A 20002-nucleotide genomic window follows, 5' to 3' on the forward strand; every position below is an offset into this window, starting at 1 on the left:
AAGGAAATTCAGTTAAAGGAAAATAAATCACAGGCTGATTTTTTCTGTATTAATAGGCATTTAGACAATCATTTTATTATTAAACCATAACCATGATTTTTTTCCAAGTCACGGCTTTTACGGACACTGACGACTCCTTCCATAAAGGTCATTTTATTTATTACTTCGGTCAATCGGTTTTCTTTCTGCATTTCACACACACAGAGCGAGAGAGAGAGACTGACCAATGTGATGCTCGCTCTACAAGACATGTTTGCGAAATTGTGCCCTGGTCAGATGTTGGAGAAATTAACAGTTTGGACTAGTTCCTGCCTCACTTGTAAAACACTTTGAATAAAAGCATCCATTAAATGGTCCTTCTCTTGCTCTCAATTAACTGCATGAGTGAAATTCAGCAGGACTGATCATTTTTCTCTCCTACCATCTAGTGTTTAATGCAGTATTGTGACCTCCATTTGAGATTTGACCTTTAAAAAAAAAAAAACCGCATACAAAGGAACCAAATCAATCTTCCACCCTTCCCAGTCATACACAGACAACACAAAGACTTCGGAGATGCCAGGAAAAAAACCTTTATTCCTTGAAAACCTCACAGAGTGAGAATGCAGCCACAGTAAGGTCTGAAGAAAGAAAGAGGGAGAGGTGATGTCAGGCAAAGAACGCAAACAAGTGCTTTCTTCTTTTCACTTGAACATTTTTTTTTCCTTTCTGCAGACCGGTTAACTTCACCGTAAGCGGATGTTAACGTTCTGAGAACACTTCAGGGACACAAACTGTCCATAATTTAAACACACACACACACACACACACACACACACACACACACACACACACTCAAAAATCGACAACCAACCGTCGCTGATCACTAGAACACCACGTAGGACTCACCGGGGTTATCCCAATCTTAGTACTGAAAGAGCAATACCAACAACGAGCTTTCTCAAAACTCAAATAGTCAGAAACCTTTCTTTATCGTACACACTGAACACATTAAGCCACACCAGAACATTCTGTAATGTTTGAATCCTCTTCTCGTCACAGCTGGATGGAGGCTCCAGCTTCTTTTACGCACTGATATTGCTGTTATTCCAGGGATTACCCCAGATAAAATCCTCAGTTAAGTGCATTTTTTTTTCCCCAAGCGCAGAAAATTGCGCCCTTTCCGACCAAACACTTATTCAAATAAGGTGAAACATGTGACCCTTGAGCAAACAGGTCAATCGAAGGGTCTGGAGAAAGATGACAGGCTGGCTTTCCTCAACACCCACTCCTGAGCAGGGTGTGAACTCTGCAATACTGAGAACCAAATACTTTCCTATGCACAATAGCGCCATCGTGTGGCAACACCAAACGACTCTCTGCTACCAAGACACTGAACTAGAAAATACACTCTGTTAGCTGCTTCTGCTTCGCAGCATATCACTGTGGAACAAAATCACAGTCCTAGCTACTTGGCACTGGACTAAAATTTTTGCATTTGTCAGATACAGAATTGCCTGGCCAGTGTAATAATCTGGAATAATCTGGAACATGCTCAGGCTCGCCATGTATGATGCAGAATATCCACATCTCCCACCCCCCCCTTTCTAAACTACTCTTCAAGTGTTGGTTAACCAACAGTGCAACACAGGCCAAATAAACAGGCGTAAACAAGATTTCCAAGCCGAATCTGAATTCACAGTTGGAGAGATGGTGCTGTCGGGATGATGGTGCCACATTTGTTTGATTAAAAAAAAAAAAGGGGGGGGGGGGGGGGGAGGCAAATAGCAGGGGACAAAATCTTTCAGATTCACCAATGTGATCCAGTCTAAAGGCACTGGGGTATCTAATGACTGGGCGCTTACTGAAATTTTGGTGAGTTAGACCACCCCCCCAACATACTCCAATCTAACTATACGTTTTGAACATTATTAAATGGGCAGTGATGTAATCGGAGTGAGAAATAATTTGGGAGTTCATTTTAAATCATCTTTTTTTTCTGGAAAAAACAAAACAAACAAAAAAAAACGAATAAAGATCTAAAGCTGTAAATCTGAGACTTTGCCCCCTCCTTTCACACACACAAAAAAAGTTTAAGGCCAATAATAATGTACAGGAAAAGTAAAGTGTGAGCCTTTTTTGCACTAAAAAGACCAAAAAAATAAAAAAAAAAAAATGCACACCAACATCTGTGAGGTTTCTAGACATTTACAAGGGGGGAAAAAAAAAAATCCAACAACAGCAGATTCCTACTCGGCGGGTGATGTCCCTTAAACGTTTTTTTGTCTTTTTTTTTTTTTTTTTTTACTACAACAAATACAGTCACACAATACGACATCCTTCTGACCAGGCGAGAAATAGCAGTAGAAGAGAAGGAGAGAAAACCAAAAAAAAAAAAAAGTCCCCAAACATTCTTAAGGGGGCCAGGTCTAGGCCTGTGGGGGAAGGAGGGGACAAGAGAGAGAGAGAGAGAGGTGGTAGATGGATGGATGGATGGATGATGGTATGGTGAGCTGGCGCAGGCACTCATTTTTTCAGGGGCTGGTAGACGGATGCGTTGGGGTCCAGGCCAGACGGACTGGTGTCCATGAACTTGGAGGAGTAGTGAGGGGTGACTGGGTTCATGTTGCTGGTATCTGTTGAGTAAGTGATGCTGGGCATGACTGCCATCACCTCAGCTATCTTCTGTTTCAGATCTTTGATCTCCTGATCTTTCTGCAGGATCTGACCTGGAGGAGGGACAACATCATGCATCAGGATTCTGGATCACATAATGCAGAGAGAGTGTCTCCATCTAAACTCTCCCAAAACATGCAAGAAGGATAAAATGAGGATTTGTGAATCATCAATATACACTACCGTTCAAAAGTTTGGGGTCACTTTGAAATGTCCTTATTTTTGAAAGAAAAGCACTGTTCTTTTCAATGAAGATCGCTTTAAACTAATCAGAAATACACTCTATACATTGCTAATGTGGTAAATGACTATTCTAGCTGCAAATGTCTGGTTTTTGGTGCAATATCTCCATAGGTGTATAGAGGCCCATTTCCAGCAACTATCACTCCAGTGTTCTAATGGTACAGTGTTTGCACATTCAGTGCGTTTACATGCACATCCAAATCGAGCTGCTGTCGGTAATCGAGCTAAGGATCCCAGCAGGGGTGCCAGAGAAATCCAATCCTACATGCACACAAGGAAATCGAGCTATTGTGTGAGGTGCATTGTGCACCCAAGCCACAGGTGGTGCTACACGCCCCATCGTGTTGGTACACTTCCGGTTGTCGTCATGAAGAAGAGCTATTCAAGAGTGTAAACAAAGTTATCAGTTCCGTGTTCTCCATTGCGCGTTTTTCTCCCGTCCATGAACTTTAATATATTCAACTCCTTAAGCTGAATGAGCATGAACTCTGTCTCCTCATTGCTCCAGAACTGCACGTTTCTGCTCGCCATTTTCTCTTCTTCGTTTGTTCCTCCTGACCTCTTCTGCTGCTCGCTACTACTGTTGTCATGCCGACCGAGGCTGTCGTGTTTCCCGCTTGTGGTCTCGTCACTCCCGGAAGGGGCAGTGCTGAAGTAAGTAGCTCGATAGGGTTTACATGCACTAAGTAGCTCGGCAAAAATTGCATAATCTAGGTCGTGTAGCTCGATTATGAGAAATCAAGTTTGGTTCAATTTCAGCCGAGCTAAGGTGTTTCCATGGCATTTAGAACTTCGATTTCAGTCGAGCAACGGCAGAAATTCGATTTTCTCTATGTGCATGTAAACGCACTGATTGCCTCAGAAGGCTAATGGATGATTAGAAAACCCTTGTACAATCATGTTAGCACAGCTGAAAACAGTTGAGCTCTTTAGAGAAGCTATAAAACTGACCTTCCTTTGAGCAGATTGAGTTTCTGGAGCATCACATTTGTGGGGTCGATTAAATGCTCAAAATGGCCAGAAAAATGTCTCGACTATATTTTCTATTCATTTTACAACTTATGGTGGTAAATAAAAGTGTGACTTTTCATGGAAAACACAAAATTGTCTGGGCGACCCCAAACTTTTGAATGGTAGTGTAATCGTGATAAAGGGTATTGGTCAAGATCAAATCCTGACTTTTTCCACTTTAATAATCATTAAAAGATGTTGCTATGAGGACGCGCCTGTAGCTGTTCTCATCTTTCACCCCTCTGCATGTTCAAGACACGACTACCATCCTACTCAAACACACCATTACTTCAACAGCACACCTCGGACAGTAGGCTGCAAAAAAAAAAAAAAAAAAACCCACAGGTGTGAGTTAACGTTCCAAGACGTCACGTTTGCACAAGTATGGTGGGCGCGCCATGTAACCCCCCCGAGTAATCATGACATTGAAAATGGTGACATTTTCTGTTCGATGTTTTTCACGTTTCCGGAAGGAGTCTCCAGTGTTGGCTGAGCGGATGGCAGGAAAGTCATGTTTAAGACAGACAAACAGAAGAGTCTGAGGAAGAGACCGTGACTTGTTGCAAAACAGGTGAAAAAAACCTGTCGTTTTTAAACGAAATAAAATCGTCTGCGTTTCAGGACATGCGGTACCACATCACACCACCTCATTTTTCATTAGAGTTGCTGTAACTGCACGTCCCAAAGTGTTTTATTCCTTCCACAGGGGTGCGCTGGAACCTACACTCTTCATTACAGTTCTGGGACTTTCAACACAACGTGTAACAGCTATAAACCCTGCTTTCCGATAAAAATCATCCCCACCCTGGACACCCGAGTACGGACCTTGTGCGATCTCCAGCTGTCGCTTGGCGTCTCCAAGGGCAGAGAAGAGGTCCAGTTTGATTCTGGTCTCTGCACTCAAGCTGTTCTCCAAGTGCTGGGTCTTATCCTGCATGGCTGACAGCGCAGACATCAACACCTCCGTGTCCTTCTCATTCTCTTTATATTTATGCAGCTCCTGAAGACCACAGAGCATCAAAATTGGGTCAAGGCATTTGGACAGTTCCCTTTTTTTTTTTTTTGTGAATGATACTCACCTGGACTTTGAGCTCAAGCTCGCGGATCAAGTCCTCTTTGACCTTAATGTCCAGTGCGAGTTTCTTACACTCCGTCTCCAGCTCGGAGATCCTCCTTCTTAGAGACTCTGTGCACTCGCCTCTGAAAGACGCACAAAAACAAGGTCAACTGTGAGCTACTGCTTACTTGCATATCTCCCCCCACCACCACTCTCGCTTATCAGAACGCGTGCGATCGAAGGAATAGGACACTTATTATGAATGCTGACTTCAACAAATAATGAACCCTGAAACAAGTAAAGAGCAGTGTCTCTCCCCAGGGATTTCAATTAACATCCTGGTAAACGGTCATTTTGAAAGAGCATTTTGCTTCTTGAAATAGCGTCAAAAATCCACCGTTTCGTAAATACATTAAATCGGTTAACAGGAAGTCGATGTGGGACAGACCTGAAAATGGTATACATGGTATAGAACCTCAAGCTGAAGCTCGGTACCAAATATCAAGCAGTTGTGATTTGTAGTTGCTGAGAAAAGTGCTACGAAAATTTTGTAAATCCACACTACATGTTTCGTAAATACAACCCCGATTCCAAAAAAGTTGGGACAAAGTACAAATTGTAAATAAAAACAGAATGCAATGATGTGGAAGTTTCAAAATTCCATATTTTATTCAGAATAGAACATAGATGACATATCAAATGTTTAAACTGAGAAAATGTATCATTTAAAGAGAAAAATTAGGTGATTTTAAATTTCATGACGACAACACATCTCAAAAAAGTAGGGACAAGGCCATGTTTCCCACTGTGAGACATCCCCTTTTCTCTTTACAACAGTCTGTAAACGTCTGGGGACTGAGGAGACAAGTTGCTCAAGTTTAGCGATAGGAATGTTAACCCATTCTTGTCTAATGTAGGATTCTAGTTGCTCAACTGTCTTAGGTTTTTTTTGTCGTATCTTCCGTTTTATGATGCACCAAATGTTTTCTATGGGTGAAAGATCTGGACTGCAGGCTGGCCAGTTCAGTACCTGGACCCTTCTTCTATGCAGCCATGATGCTGTAATTGATGCAGTATGTGGTTTGGCATTGTCATGTTGGAAAATGCAAGGTCTTCCCTGAAAGAGACGTCGTCTGGATGGGAGCATATGTTGCTCTAGAACCTGGATATACCTTTCAGCATTGATGGTGTCTTTCCAGATGTGTAAGCTGCCCATGCCACACGCACTAATGCAACCCCATACCATCAGAGATGCAGGCTTCTGAACTGAGCGCTGATAACAACTTGGGTCGTCCTTCTCCTCTTTAGTCCGAATGACACGACGTCCCTGATTTCCATAAAGAACTTCAAATTTTGATTCCTCTGACCACAGAACAGTTTTCCACTTTGCCACAGTCCATTTTAAATGAGCCTTGGCCCAGAGGAGACGTCTGCGCTTCTGGATCATGTTTAGATACGGCTTCTTCTTTGAACTATAGAGTTTTAGCTGGCAACGGCGGACGGCACGGTGAATTGTGTTCACAGATAAATGTTCTCTGGAAATATTCCTGAGCCCATTTTGTGATTTCCAATACAGAAGCATGCCTGTATGTGATGCAGTGCTGTCTAAGGGCCCAAAGATCACGGGCACCCGGTATGGTTTTCCGGCCTTGACCCTTACGCACAGAGATTCTTCCAGATTCTCTGAATCTTTTGATGATATTATGCACTGTAGATGATGATATGTTCAAACTCTTTGCAATTTTACACTGTTGAACTCCTTTCTGATATTGCTCCACTATTTGTTGGTGCAGAATTAGGGGGATTGGTGATCCTCTTCCCATCTTTACTTCTGAGAGCCGCTGCCACTCCAAGATGCTCTTTTTATACCCAGTCATGTTAATGACCTATTGCCAATTGACCTAATGAGTTGCAATTTGGTCCTCCAGCTGTTCCTTTTTTCTACCTTTAACTTTTCCAGCCTCTTATTGCCCCTGTCCCAACTTTTTTGAGATGTGTTGCTGTCATGAAATTTCAAATGAGCCAATATTTGGCATGAAACTTCAAAATGTCTCACTTTCGACATTTGATAGGTTGTCTACGTTCTATTGTGAATACAATATCAGTTTTTGAGATTTGTAAATTATTGCATTCCATTTTTATTTACAATTTGCACTTTGTCCCAACTTTTTTGGAATCGGGGTTGTACATTCAGTCGGTAAACAGGAAGTTGATGTGCGACAGACCTGAAAACGGTACAGAACCCCAAGCTGAAGTTTGGTACCAAGTAGCTATGATTTGTGGTTGCTGAGAAAAAGGGTGTTTTGGACAGACGGAGGTATCCCCCCGCCACACACACACACACTCAGAGCGGGTGTATAAATAAGAAACGGACCTCCGAGAGAGACAGATTCAGTTTAGAGGTAGTTTATCAGTGGCTCAGACAGTGGCATTTTAGCCAGGAGTGCATGGAAATAAATGGACTGGAATGCATTGCGTGTATTAAAGAAGTCAGGCACGAAATTATCTCGGGCTTTGTCCTCCTGATGGAGTTCATGTCCTGATCAAAACCATTTTAAACTGCAAAACACCGGAAATGTGTCAGAACCGGAGGAAAGGTATATTTTAGACGACTACGCTTCTGAAAACACATCACACCTGAAGCATGTTATACTTCCACTGAAACAGCATTTACAGTCCTTACTGGCAACGCAACAATTCTACATGAACAAAGAACCAGTAATGGAAGAGGCTTGTGGTAAAATTAGTATTTTATCACCATGACAACTCAAGCAAGTTATTTTCCTAACTGCTATTAAAGCACTAAGAGGCTTAACAATGACGGCAGCACAGGTTCTCAGGCTTTTCATTCGTATGACAAGTCCACGACCACTTATTTCACAAAGCTCGTTTTCCTTTAGCTGAAAAGACACAGAACAAAGGCTGTGGAACAATGGTGTGACGTGTACCTGGATGCAGCTGCGAGGGCTACAGCTTTGGCCGCTGTGGCTTCCTCCAGCTTCTTACGTTTCTTCTCCTCTGCCAGCTGCCTCTCTGCAGCTGCTCGCGCCTCCTGCTCAGCCTTCAGACGCTTCTCCAGCTGCCCCAGCGTCTGCTTATCCTTTTGTTTTGCTTGAACGGCGTTATGGAGCCTAAAACGCACACGTATAATTGTCATGCATTTATATGAATGCGTATAAGCAGGTGGACAACAATGTTGCGATGATTTTCCTCACTTGTTCTGCAGCAGCTCGTTGTCCTGGCGGAGCTGGCTGAGTTCAGAACGGACGCTGCGTTCTGACGTGCCCAGAGAGCCCAGCTGGCTGCGCAGCTCCTGCTCGGTCTGCCTGCTCGCCTGCAGCTCAGCCTTCAGCTTCTTCACATCCTGCTCCAACCTGCAATTAAAAGAGAGACCCCCCCCCAAAAAAAAAAAAAACCCACAGCCATATGTTTAGCAGTTCTTAAAACTGTCAGTTATTTATTACAGTAATATTATGATGTAATTTAACTCAGTGTCTGAATTCCTGAATAAAACCAATCAAATGGTGAGATTTGCTAAAAGTCAGCTTATGGCCCTTTTCCACTACCCTTTTTCAGCTCGCTTCAGCCCGACACGGCTCGCGTTTCGACTACCTTAGAGCAGCACGACTCAGCTCGCTTCAGCCCTGCTCAGCCCCCAAAACTCGCACGGTCTTGGAGTGGGGCTGAAGCGAGCCAAACCGAGCCGAGTGGGGCTAGGGGCGTGAGCAGACACTCCCCTGTGCACTGACTGGTGAGGAGGAGTGTCCTCACATGCCCACACACGCCCCGCGAGCATGCTGGGATCTGTAAACACCGTAAACCCGGAAGAAGAATTACGAATTACGAGAATTTCTGAAGCCTTACGCGCCTCGCCTCATCTATACGCTCTTGCCAGTATCTGTTGGCGTTGTCGGTGACAAGCCACAGCACCAAGACCAGCAACACTAACGACTCCATGTTTATTGTTTACTATCCGGGTCGTGAGACTACCGCTTAAAAGCTCACTGATGTCACTGTTTGCGCCGCCTAACGACATCACGTGACGTCCACCCACTTTCGCTAACTCCACCCAATGTGTCCACCCACTTCCAGCCAGCACAGTTCAGCGCGGTTGTAGTCGAAATGCAACTCCAACAGCCCCGCTCAGCTCGACTCAGCACGGCACGGCTCAGCCCGACTCAGCCGCGTTGATAGTGGAAAAGCGGCAATAGAGTGGCAACCAATCAGCAGCCTTCTTGATGGAGTGGCATGATACAGTGGGGCAAAGAAGTATTTAGTCAGCCACCAATTGTGCAAGTTCTCCCACTTAAAAAGATGAGAGAGGCCTGTAATTTTCATCATAGGTACACTTCAACTATGAGAGACAGAATGGGGGGAAAGAATCCAGGAAATCACATTGTAGGATTTTTAATGAATTAATTGGTAAATTCCTTGGTAAAATAAGTATTTGGTCACCTACAAACAAGCAAGATTTCTGGCTCTCACAGACCTGTAACAACTTCTTTAAGAGGCTCCTCTGTCCTCCACTCGTTACCTGTATTAATGGCACCTGTTTGAACTCGTTATCAGTATAAAAGACACCTGTCCACAACCTCAAACAGTCACACTCCAAACTCCACTATGGCCAAGACCAAAGAGCTGTCAAAGGACACCAGAAACAAAAATGTAGACCTGCACCAGGCTGGGAAGACTGAATCTGCAATAGGTAAGCAGCTTGGTGTGAAGAAATCAACTGTGGGAGCAATTATTAGAAAATGGAAGACATACAAGACCACTGATAATCTCCCTCGATCTGGGGCTCCACGCAAGATCTCACCCCGTGGGGTCAAAATGATCACAAGAACGGTGAGCAAAAATCCCAGAACCACACGGGGGGACCTAGTGAATGACCTGCAGAGAGCTGGGACCAAAGTAACAAAGGGCTACCATCAGTAACACACTACGCCCCCAGGGACTCAAATCCTGCAGTGCCAGACGTGTCCCCCTGCTTAAGCCAGTACATGTCCAGGCCCATCTGAAGTTTGCTAGAGAGCATTTGGATGATCCAGAAGAGGATTGGGAGAATGTCATATGGTCAGATGAAACCAAAATAGAACTTTTTGGTAAAAACTCAACTTGTCGTGTTTGGAGGAGAAAGAATGCTGAGTTGCATCCAAAGAACACCATACCTACTGTGAAGCATGGGGGTGGAAACATCATGCTTTGGGGCTGTTTTTCTGCAAAGGGACCAGGACGACTGATCCATGTAAAGGAAAGAATGAATGGGGCCATGTATCGTGAGATTTTGAGTGAAAACCTCCTTCCATCAGCAAGGGCATTGAAGATGAAACGTGGCTGGGTCTTTCAGCATGACGATGATCCCAAACACACCGCCCAGGCAACGAAGGAGTGGCTTCGTAAGAAGCATTTCAAGGTCCTGGAGTGGCCTAGCCAGTCTCCAGATCTCAACCCCATAGAAAATCTTTGGAGGGAGCTGAAAGTCCGTGTTGCCCAGCGACAGCCCCAAAACATCACTGCTCTAGAGGAAATCTGCATGGAGGAATGGGCCAAAATACCAGCAACAGTGTGTGAAAACCTTGTGAAGACTAAGGCAGCTGGGCCATAGAAGGTTCACGCTGCACGCTGCATGCTGCACGCTACACGTTCACGTGAAGAACCGGACCCTGGGCCATTAAACTTCATGCTTGGATGTTCACGTGTTGCGTCTGTTCTACTTTGACCGAGTAACCAACAATATGGACTCTTCGGATGACGACGATTGCCTCATTCTGCTTTTACTGAGACAGAGGAAGAGAAAAAGGAACAGAATTTGGAGCCGAGAACACTTCCTTCTGAGAGAAACCCGTGGTGAATTTCACCGAACATTCTATAATCTGCTTGACAATCCCGATGAAGAACTATTTTTCAATTATACCATTCAATTATATTTTTTCTGAAGTTTTCCCCTGAAAGCATAGAGTTATCTCCCTAGACCCGTTCTGATTGGCTGGCGCGGCGGTGACCGCATGCATTGACTGGAATTTCCATCTTCACGCCTAGAAAAAAGTGTGCATGTTCATTTCTCGCTTCACGCGTGAAGTGTGCAGCGTGCAACGTGAACGCCGTTCTATGGCCCAGAGCAAGTCATGCTACGTTTGTCCACTTTTCTTTACACGCGTGTAGCGTGCAGCATGCAGCGTGAACCTTCTATGGCCCAGCTGCCTTACAGAAAACGTTTGACCTCTGTCATTGCCAACAACGGGTATATAACAAAGTATTGAGATGAACTTTTGTTATTGACCAAATACTTATTTTCCACCATAATTTGCAAATAAATTCTTTAAAAATCAGACGTGATTTTCTGGATTTTTTTTTTCTCATTTTGTCTCTCATAGTTGAAGTGTACCTATGATGAAAATTACAGGCCTCTCTCATCTTTTTAAGTGGGAGAACTTGCACAATTGGTGACTGACTAAATACTTTTTTGCCCCACTGTAGCTATGACTGCATCCAATGGTGTCCTGTAGCATCCCATCACATTCGTGATGTGGCCAGTCATTTCTGCTCTCGTAATATGTAAAATTGCACAAAACCCTTGCAGACTCGAGAAACCAGCCTAATTGCAGACTAACCTTCATATGTAAACATTCATAGCCATACATTTCTGTTTTAAAGCATCACCAAAACACTCCGACCAATATTTGAAAATTAGACAAAAAACACTCAACTTGGGTCAAAAGTAACACACACACACACACACACTCTTCATAATGCTTTCTATTCTGGCATATTCCCTTCTTTCTTTTAGTCATGACAGTACAGCAGAATGGACTATTATTTTCAACAAACTAAAAAGAATAATGTGCAGCATTCCGTCATACTCTTTTCTACATCTTCAAAATGCTTTTATTCCATCATATTCCCTTCTGTTCTCTCATAATATACTCCATTATATCCAGGCTTGTAGCACTCGAGTCAGACTCGTGACCTAATTTTAAGGACTCGTGACTTGACTTGGACTCGTGCATTAACTGCGTTAGGACTCGGGGGGGAAAATAGAATCGAGGACTCAAATTTTTTTCCTTTATTTTTTGTAACATGCCATAATAATTTGGCATAAAATATTTATATCTACATTAACTTTGTACCAATTTCATGCAAGAGGGTCACACTTGCACACCTTGGCACATGCATCAGATAGACTCTCGGGCACACTCCAGTCAGCACGCACGCCAAGCGGGCTTGCGCGGGCACGCCATAAACGACTTGCACCTCCACAGGATTAAGGCACAATCAGCGTGCCGATATAAAAACTGTGAAAACACACTTACTTTGCGAAGTATTGAGTTTTGTTGCTGACACATTACCAAGCCTTATTTCCTTGTTTGGTTTCCTGATCCCTGATTTCCTGTTTCTCGTCTTTGATTCTGCCAAGTCTATAATAACCTGTTTGTGCCTCGCTTGACCTATTGTCCGTTTCACTGTTTTACGATTTTGCCTGGCGTTCTGGATTGTTTAGTCTTCACTTGTATTAATAAACGCACCTTCTGCACTTACATCCGTCTCCCAACCATCTCTGACAGAATACTTCACACTCCCTGACAAAGAGAAGCGCATTCACCTGTTCATACGTCAAGTTCAGGAACAAACTAATGTTAATGGGGCTGAAACAGCCACCGTCAAATGGCGCGGTTGGAGTGTCGGACTTGACTCAAATTTTTTTTTAATGACTTGGACTTGAACACTGGGACTTGAGACTGGACTCAGACTCTAGGTTTAGTGACAACTACAATACTGATTATATCGTCCTAATGCCTATCCCCCTTGTTCTCTTCTGTTCTGTGAACATTCTATTTCTCCATGTTCTATCTTATTAATATATACTAATGTGTCATAATCTATTCTGTTCTCTCCCAAGTTATCCTACTCTATCCTATTCTATTCTCCATTTCTATCCATAAAGCATTATGGACCCTTTTCACGTGACGTCACGACAAACGCGGCCGCCATTTTGGACGTGTACTATCAGTAGTTTACCACAGCCAACATTGAGGAACGGCAGCAAAGAAAGCGTTTATTTTCAGCAAGACTTCCATCATGCCACTATATTGTTGTGCACCTGGATGTAGTAACCATCAACAAACAAGGCAAGGGTTATCATTTTATCGGATCCCGGTAGATGCTGACCGACGGAGAAGATGGATAGCGGCATACCAACGCTTGTGTAGGGACCACTTTGTTGGAGGTAAGACGAATAAAATTAGCCAGAAAAGGCATTACATTGCTGTTAACATTCTGTGGCGGCGAGTGTGTAACCAAATAGGCTAAAATAACCCATTGTAACCTCTTTGTTCTTCTGTAGTAGCTATTAGCTAACGACATTAGCTAGCGTTGTGTTCCTTTGCTGTTGGTAGACTGTAGGACAGATCAGAGGCAGTGTCCTACAAACAGCGCTTAATTTGAGGGGGAGCAAGCCGGAGCGCGCTCTGGAACCTGGGGCGTTGGCTCCGGCAGCTATTTACACTGGATCCGGTGATCCGACACCTCTTTTGACTATGTAACAAAAAAAAATAAAAATAATTAAATAAAAAAATGCAAGTTTATTTAGTGTTAATGTCTGATTTTGATATCTGTCTTTTGGTGATTTCTCTCATGAAACGACATCCACAAAATATCTGCAGATGAACTTAATTTGCAGTGTTATTACAAAACATGCCCAGAAGCGCAGCGCAGCGCCGCGCCCCCCTCCCCTCCTCTTTTTTTCCGCACCGGAGCTGCTCATCCTCTGTGCTCCGGGACCTCCCACTTTACAAATTAAGCACTGCCTACAAATAAGTGTTCAAAATAAGAGGAACAGGTATGTGTCTCTTAAATCCAGGCCGTTCCCTGTAATCTGTAACAACGGTTGGAGAAAGTAATGGCAAATAGTGAGTGCACAAACCATAGAAGGTAAACTGTACACAGCGCCAGGGCAGTGTGATGGTATGTCTACTTTTAGATTGTGTTAGCTTATCAATGAACACACTCGTCACTCGATGAGTTTCACGTCTTTACGACGGATACTTAAATGTGTGTTAGGTATTATTGTTGCAGTCTAAGCAGTCATTGTAGCAGCTAGATGAGCGAGAACCGAAAGGGTCTGTGCCATAAACCGTTATTTCTGTACGGCGTTGCTAATGTGTCGTTACTGTTATTTCTCCCTCTGCTCGCCCTGTAAATGCCCTACGTCGCTGGATAGCGAAGGTGTTTTCTGCATCTCGCTCCTTTTTCTTGTATGTTCTCCGTTTGTCGCCTTCCTCGCATTCAAACCAATTCGAGCCGAAGTCCGCTACATGTCCAAAATGGTGGTCGCGTTTACGAAGGTCACGTGACTGAAAAGGGTCTATACTATCATTCTGGATACAGGTCATTTTGCTCAATGCTATTTCGTCTAAAAGTTAAGACATTTCGTCCAAAGCCTTTTTCATACGCACCATCAATCATCATTTTATATTTCAGGTATTTGTTTGAAAAAAGGAGGAATTCTCAACAGGGGAAAGAAAAAAAAAAAAAAAAAAAAAAGACGCAAAACACATTTTTGCAAAATGAAAACGAAACCAGAAATGATGGGAAGCAGCGAGAGTCAACTTCGGGCGCGTTTGGCTAGGCCCGCTTGTGGGGAGAGATCGTTTTTATAGACCAAATTACATAGAAAATCTATACTTGCACTTGACAAGGATATCTGGCAAGATATGATATCCAGATATGAGAAAACATGCGTTTTCTCAGTCTTTACATAGGCATGCTGATTCCTCCTGATCATGTGCAGGTGAGCCTCATTAACAGCGCGTGCGCGAGAGTCCGCTCGGGTGCGTTTCGGACTGTTAAATGAAGCTCGCCTGCACATCAAGAGGCATCAGCGTGCCTATATACGGTAAAGGCTGAGAAAACACATTCAGTGTGAAGTATTACACCACGTCAGTGCGCATTACCGAGCCATATTCTTCCATGTAGCTTCCCTGGGTTTCTGATCCTGTTTAGTTTCTGTTTTAGTCTTTGCCTGATTTAGCCTGTTTGTGTCTCGCCCGACCTTTTGCTAGTTTCACATTTACGAGATTGCCTGCCGTTTTGGACTGTTTGCCTGTGTGTTTTCACAATTGTGAAAAATAAATAAATAAAAATAAAACACACACTACTTCTGCATGTGCATCCGTCTCCTACCACTCTCTGATAGTGGGAGGTTCATACAGATTATTAGGTATCTAAATCGCAGGAGACGCAGTCGTAAACCTGCTGAAATACAGTCCATTAAATGAATTATGGTTTGTTTATATCTTGATCTTGTCAAACAAACACATAAAATGATTGATAGTGCATAGGAAAAAGGCTTTGGACAAAATGGCACTGGATGAAGTGTCCTGAGCCCGTCATTCTTAGTGCTGGGTATGACTTTAAACTGCAACTGGTGGGGAGTCTCAGGTCTGGGAGGACTTGAGTATAAGAGGTAACGCCACTTTCCCCAAATCACCATTGCTCCCTGGTCCGCTCTGACCCAGAGTGGTAGCACCTGCCTGTCGGGCTGTGCGATATGGGAAAAAAATGAATATCCCGATACATTTTCTCCATTTCACGATATATTGAAATCTCCTCTAAAGGACCCCATGAAATCTAACTTCTACTCTTTTCACTACAATCCCTGCAGATTAAATAACATTCTTGGTTAACTTTACAGGTGGTTTTCAACAACACATTTTAAATTTTCAATTGTGATTTAAATCACTAACATGAGTTGAAATAAGACTATTTTTATTCAACAAAGATGTGGCACAAACTGCAAAAACAATCTTGAAAATTGCAACAAAGGGGCAACACAATACAGAGCTGCTCAGAGCTCAAACCAATAAAGTGCAAGCTCGACACCGAGAGACATTTAGCCTAAATTAAAAAAAAAAAAAAAAAGTGCTCTTTCATTAAATTATTTTAAAAAATAGAGGTAGATCTTTGCAGATGATGGGCCAGTTTTTGCCTCTCAGATGTGTATTGCCTTCTCTGTAAAATGTCTGCGACCAGGCAACTCATATTTGGGATCGAGTGTGTTTAGTAATTTTTGGAAGCCTGGTTTTTCCACTATACTAACTGGGATCATGTCTTCAGCAATGACGTTAGTGATTGCATCCGTTATAGCTCTATCTCTGACTCGTTTTCTCATATGGGGTGGCTTTGGAGAACGAGGCCGCTATGGTCATTTGTTTAGCTTGTGTGGGGGTTTTAGATCGTGGGCAAGTAGTTCGGAGTTTACGAGACTCTTCATACTGTACCGGGTGAGTTTTCAGGTGATGGAGCATATTTTGTAGTGCTGCTGCTGCCTTTCGTGATGACGGTTTTTTTGCACACTTTACAAACTGGCATTTGCTGTTCCACGTCCTCCTCGCGATATCCAAAAACATGCCAGATGACTGACCCCTTACTAGTTCTTTTAGGAACCAATTCGTCCGCTTCCATTTTTAATTTGTCGCTGAAATTGACAGAGCTTACACGGTAGCCTATGCAACACCAGCAATTGCACGAACTGAGTCAGCGCTGTAAACCGAAACTAGAAAATCTTCCCGCAAGTTCCTTTCAGCACCGAGATGTCGCCCGGGATTGGTTGGCGAGTGTGTGACTTTTTTTTTTTTTTTACCCTTAAGCAGCCTCTCACATTACTGCCTGAGGGACAGGGAGAAAACCACCGAAAAAGGTTTGAAACAAACGCAAGTCGGCAGATGACCATAAAATACTCGATAGTTACGATATAATAATTTTATGTATCTCACACAGAATTTTTGGAGATATATCGAGTATATTTGATATAATCGCACAGCCCTACCTGCCTGGGTTCCAGCTATGGGAACATCACCAGTAAGGCGTTGGCAGCAGGGCGCTTTTCAGTGCAGTGTGGCAGATGAACCCAACAGGGTCAATGGCACACCACCAGATGGCATGTGGAAGAGCCACTCAAATAGCCAACGGATGGCATCACTTGGCAAGTCAGTTGTCACTGTGGGGCAACTTCCATACCCCTCAGGTCTGTGACACTTTTGTGCACCACTTGGCATCAGGTCTGGAGGTCCAGAGAGACAATACGATGGGGCACGACATTGTCTTACCTCACTGTGCAAGGCGCTTCATTAGGAGAAGAGCTCTGGTCCGGGCCTTACGGCCCATCTCCGTTTCTGTGCATCCTAATGAAGCAGTCATCATCGCTAGTGATGGACAGCCGATGATGACATACGTGTGTGTGTGTGTGTGTGTGTGTGTGTGTGTGTGTGTGTGTGTGTGTGTGAGATGATATTCAGCCCATTGTTATGGATGAATGTGCATGTGTGTTTTACCTGACCAGTGCTTCAGGCTTGCCGAGCTGGTTATTCGGGATGCAGTTATCTGTGGGATCTCGGTGTCCCCCTTTCCCGCCGCACTTCTGCTTCTTCTCGCCCTTCCCCGCTGAAGAAGGTCCTGTCAAGGAGGGCACACTGCCGTTGGCCGTCCCGTGGCCGCGGGGCGAAGAGTTACCCCCAACCCCACTGCCTCCGCTGGTGTTTTTGTGATTTTTTGAGGAGGTGGAATTTGAGGAAGAGGACGAGCACGACGATGAAGAGTTGTCCTCCTTCAGAAGCAGGTTCTCGGTGCTGCCCAGCAGCTCGGAGCTGCTCAGTCTCTTGTTGTTCACATTATTCTCCATGTACTCCAGCTCTTGTGCTTTATTATAGTCCACTACAGGCAGGATGCTGCTGTGATGGTTCTGGTTCTGATTATGCTGTTTCTTAGACTCGCCCTTGCCTCGCTCTTTCTCGCGGTACTCCAGCTCTGGTAAAGTATTCGAGGTGGGCTTCTTGCCACCGGCGGAGCCGTTCTGAGCTGCGGGGGGCGAGTCGGCGTCGTGTGCACTTTTCGCTGCTGCTGCCAGGGAGAGAAGAGTTTAGATTTGAATCAGCGCAAGACAACGAGATCAAAAACTAGGAAAAAAAGTAAACGTGGAGAACAGAGAACTCCTGCTGCTGTAATCATAAAGCTTGTCCTGTACTCATCCCAGGACTCTTATTTCACAACGTAACCCATACCAAACATCGTTTTACCACACTTGGTACAGTTTTTCTTCACTCTTCTGCACCTGTATAGTCTGACTCAATCCCTCTATTAGGTGGTCACTCAAGAGGACACATTCCCTTTTTCATAGCCCTGTTCAAGGTCACCTCAGGGAGCTTCCCCCCTTACCAGTCATCTCTGGCTTCCTAGGCATATCAATCTACATCTGAATTTCTGTCAAGCTGCTTTATTACAATTTCTACTGTTAAAAGTGCCATGGGGGAAGAAGAAAAAAAAGAAGCCTCAGTCAGGCTGTAGCTCATACCAGCCACTGTTGTACAAGTGTGAAATCTGATCAATCCTGTGGGAGGAGCAGCGATTTTTGTGAAATTGCATACGACCCCTGTATAGCCGCATCCATGGTAGGTGGCACCACCTGGTGAACAATTCTTCTGAGCGAGTTTCAGTGAAAACGTCCGAGCGGTTTATGAAGAGTAGCGTTTAACGTGACGAGTCACCTAAAAATTTCAGACGCCCATAAAATCGTAAATACAACAGGTGGCGCCACCGTCTTGACAACTTGTGCGCACCCACCTGGGGAACACTGTATGGGAGAGCTTGATCGAAATCCAAATCAATCCTGCAGGAGTAGCGATTCTTGTAAATTGTGGATGGACGACTGACCGACGACGCATGATCGCATAAGCTCATGCACCTGTGGCTGGATGAGCTCGATTTTTAAGGGAAGGAGAGAAGTTTAATCCACTCCTTACATCTGTACAGGCAATAATGTCTTCTCCACATTGCCAGTATAACCAATCACAAAGCTAAGTGGCATTTACATCTCAATTTCTGACACGTTTTCCATTTTGTTGTTTGGTACTCGACCTTAATGAACATAAAGTGTATAGTCACCGATTATAAAAGGAGCAATTATCTCATCTCATCATCTCTAGCCGCTTTATCCTGTTCTACAGGGTCGCAGGCAAGCTGGAGCCTATCCCAGCTGACTACGGGCGAAAGGCGGGGTACACCCTGGACAAGTCGCCAGGTCATCACAGGGCTGACAGACACAGACAACCATTCACACTCACATTCACACCTACGGTCAATTTAGAGTCACCAGTTAACCTAACCTGCATGTCTTTGGACTGTGGGGGAAACCGGAGCACCTAGAGGAAACCCACGCGGACACGGGGAGAACATGCAAACTCCACACAGAAAGGCCCTCGACGGCCACGGGGCTTGAACCCGGACCTTCTTGCTGTGAGGCGACAGCGCTAACCACTACACCACCGTGCCGCCCAGTAGCAATTATTTAAAAAAAAAAAAATAAAATAAAGATATTTTTATTATTTTATATATATATATATATATATATATATATATATATATATATATATATATATATAAAATAAAAATCCTGCACAGAAACACCACCACAAGCATGAGGCTTTATCCTTCTCGAAAAATATCTACTTCATATAAAGCATATAAATTATTTCAAACAAAAATCTCAGAATTAAAACGAATCCCTCATCATGAAAATTATTTTCAACAAAAACACCACTATTATTGGCACCCCTGCTTTTAATACTTTGTACAGCCTCCCTTTGCAGGTAAAACAGCACTGAGTCTCTCCTACAGCATTTTATAAGGTTGGAGATACAGAGCAGGGCATCGGAGACCATTCCTCTTTACACAATCTCTCCAGACCATCCAGGGACCTCGACCCTCTCTTGTGCTCTCTCCTCTTCAGGTTTTCACTGGGGTTCAGGTCAAGGGACGGAAATGGCCAGCGCAGAAGCTTGATTCTGTGTTCAGCGAACCATTTTTGTGTTCATTTGGACATGCGCTTCGGATCGTCGTCCTGCTGGAAGACCCAGTTTTACAGTAGTTTCCTCTCAGAGGAGCCAGATTTTGATTTAAAACGTCCTGGGACTTCCTGATGCCATGTACCCGAACAAGGTTTCAAGGGCCTCTGGAGGAAAAACAGCCACAAACCCGCACAGAACT

General features: G+C 43.9%; 1 protein-coding gene across 2 annotated transcripts in view; it reads right to left on the bottom strand.

Annotated features, from left to right (window-relative positions):
* Positions 1-556: 556 nt before the first annotated feature.
* The window catches only part of maco1b (macoilin 1b), a 58731-nt gene continuing 39285 nt past the window's right edge, over positions 557-20002 (bottom strand). The window contains exons 6-11 of one of the 2 annotated variants that reach the window (XM_060925271.1): positions 17296-17857; positions 8182-8340; positions 7915-8097; positions 4989-5109; positions 4735-4909; positions 557-2708 (exon numbers count right to left, since the gene is read on the bottom strand). In XM_060925271.1, coding sequence (XP_060781254.1) covers positions 2506-2708; positions 4735-4909; positions 4989-5109; positions 7915-8097; positions 8182-8340; positions 17296-17857 — 1403 coding nt within the window. In that variant the 3' untranslated portion in view covers positions 557-2505. Of the gene's footprint in view, positions 2709-4734; positions 4910-4988; positions 5110-7914; positions 8098-8181; positions 8341-17295; positions 17861-20002 lie in introns of both variants that reach the window. The other variant, XM_060925269.1, reaches the window with a different exon arrangement.

This window comes from Neoarius graeffei, chromosome 7 (assembly GCF_027579695.1).
Source record: "Neoarius graeffei isolate fNeoGra1 chromosome 7, fNeoGra1.pri, whole genome shotgun sequence".
Taxonomy (NCBI): Eukaryota; Metazoa; Chordata; class Actinopteri; order Siluriformes; family Ariidae; genus Neoarius; species Neoarius graeffei.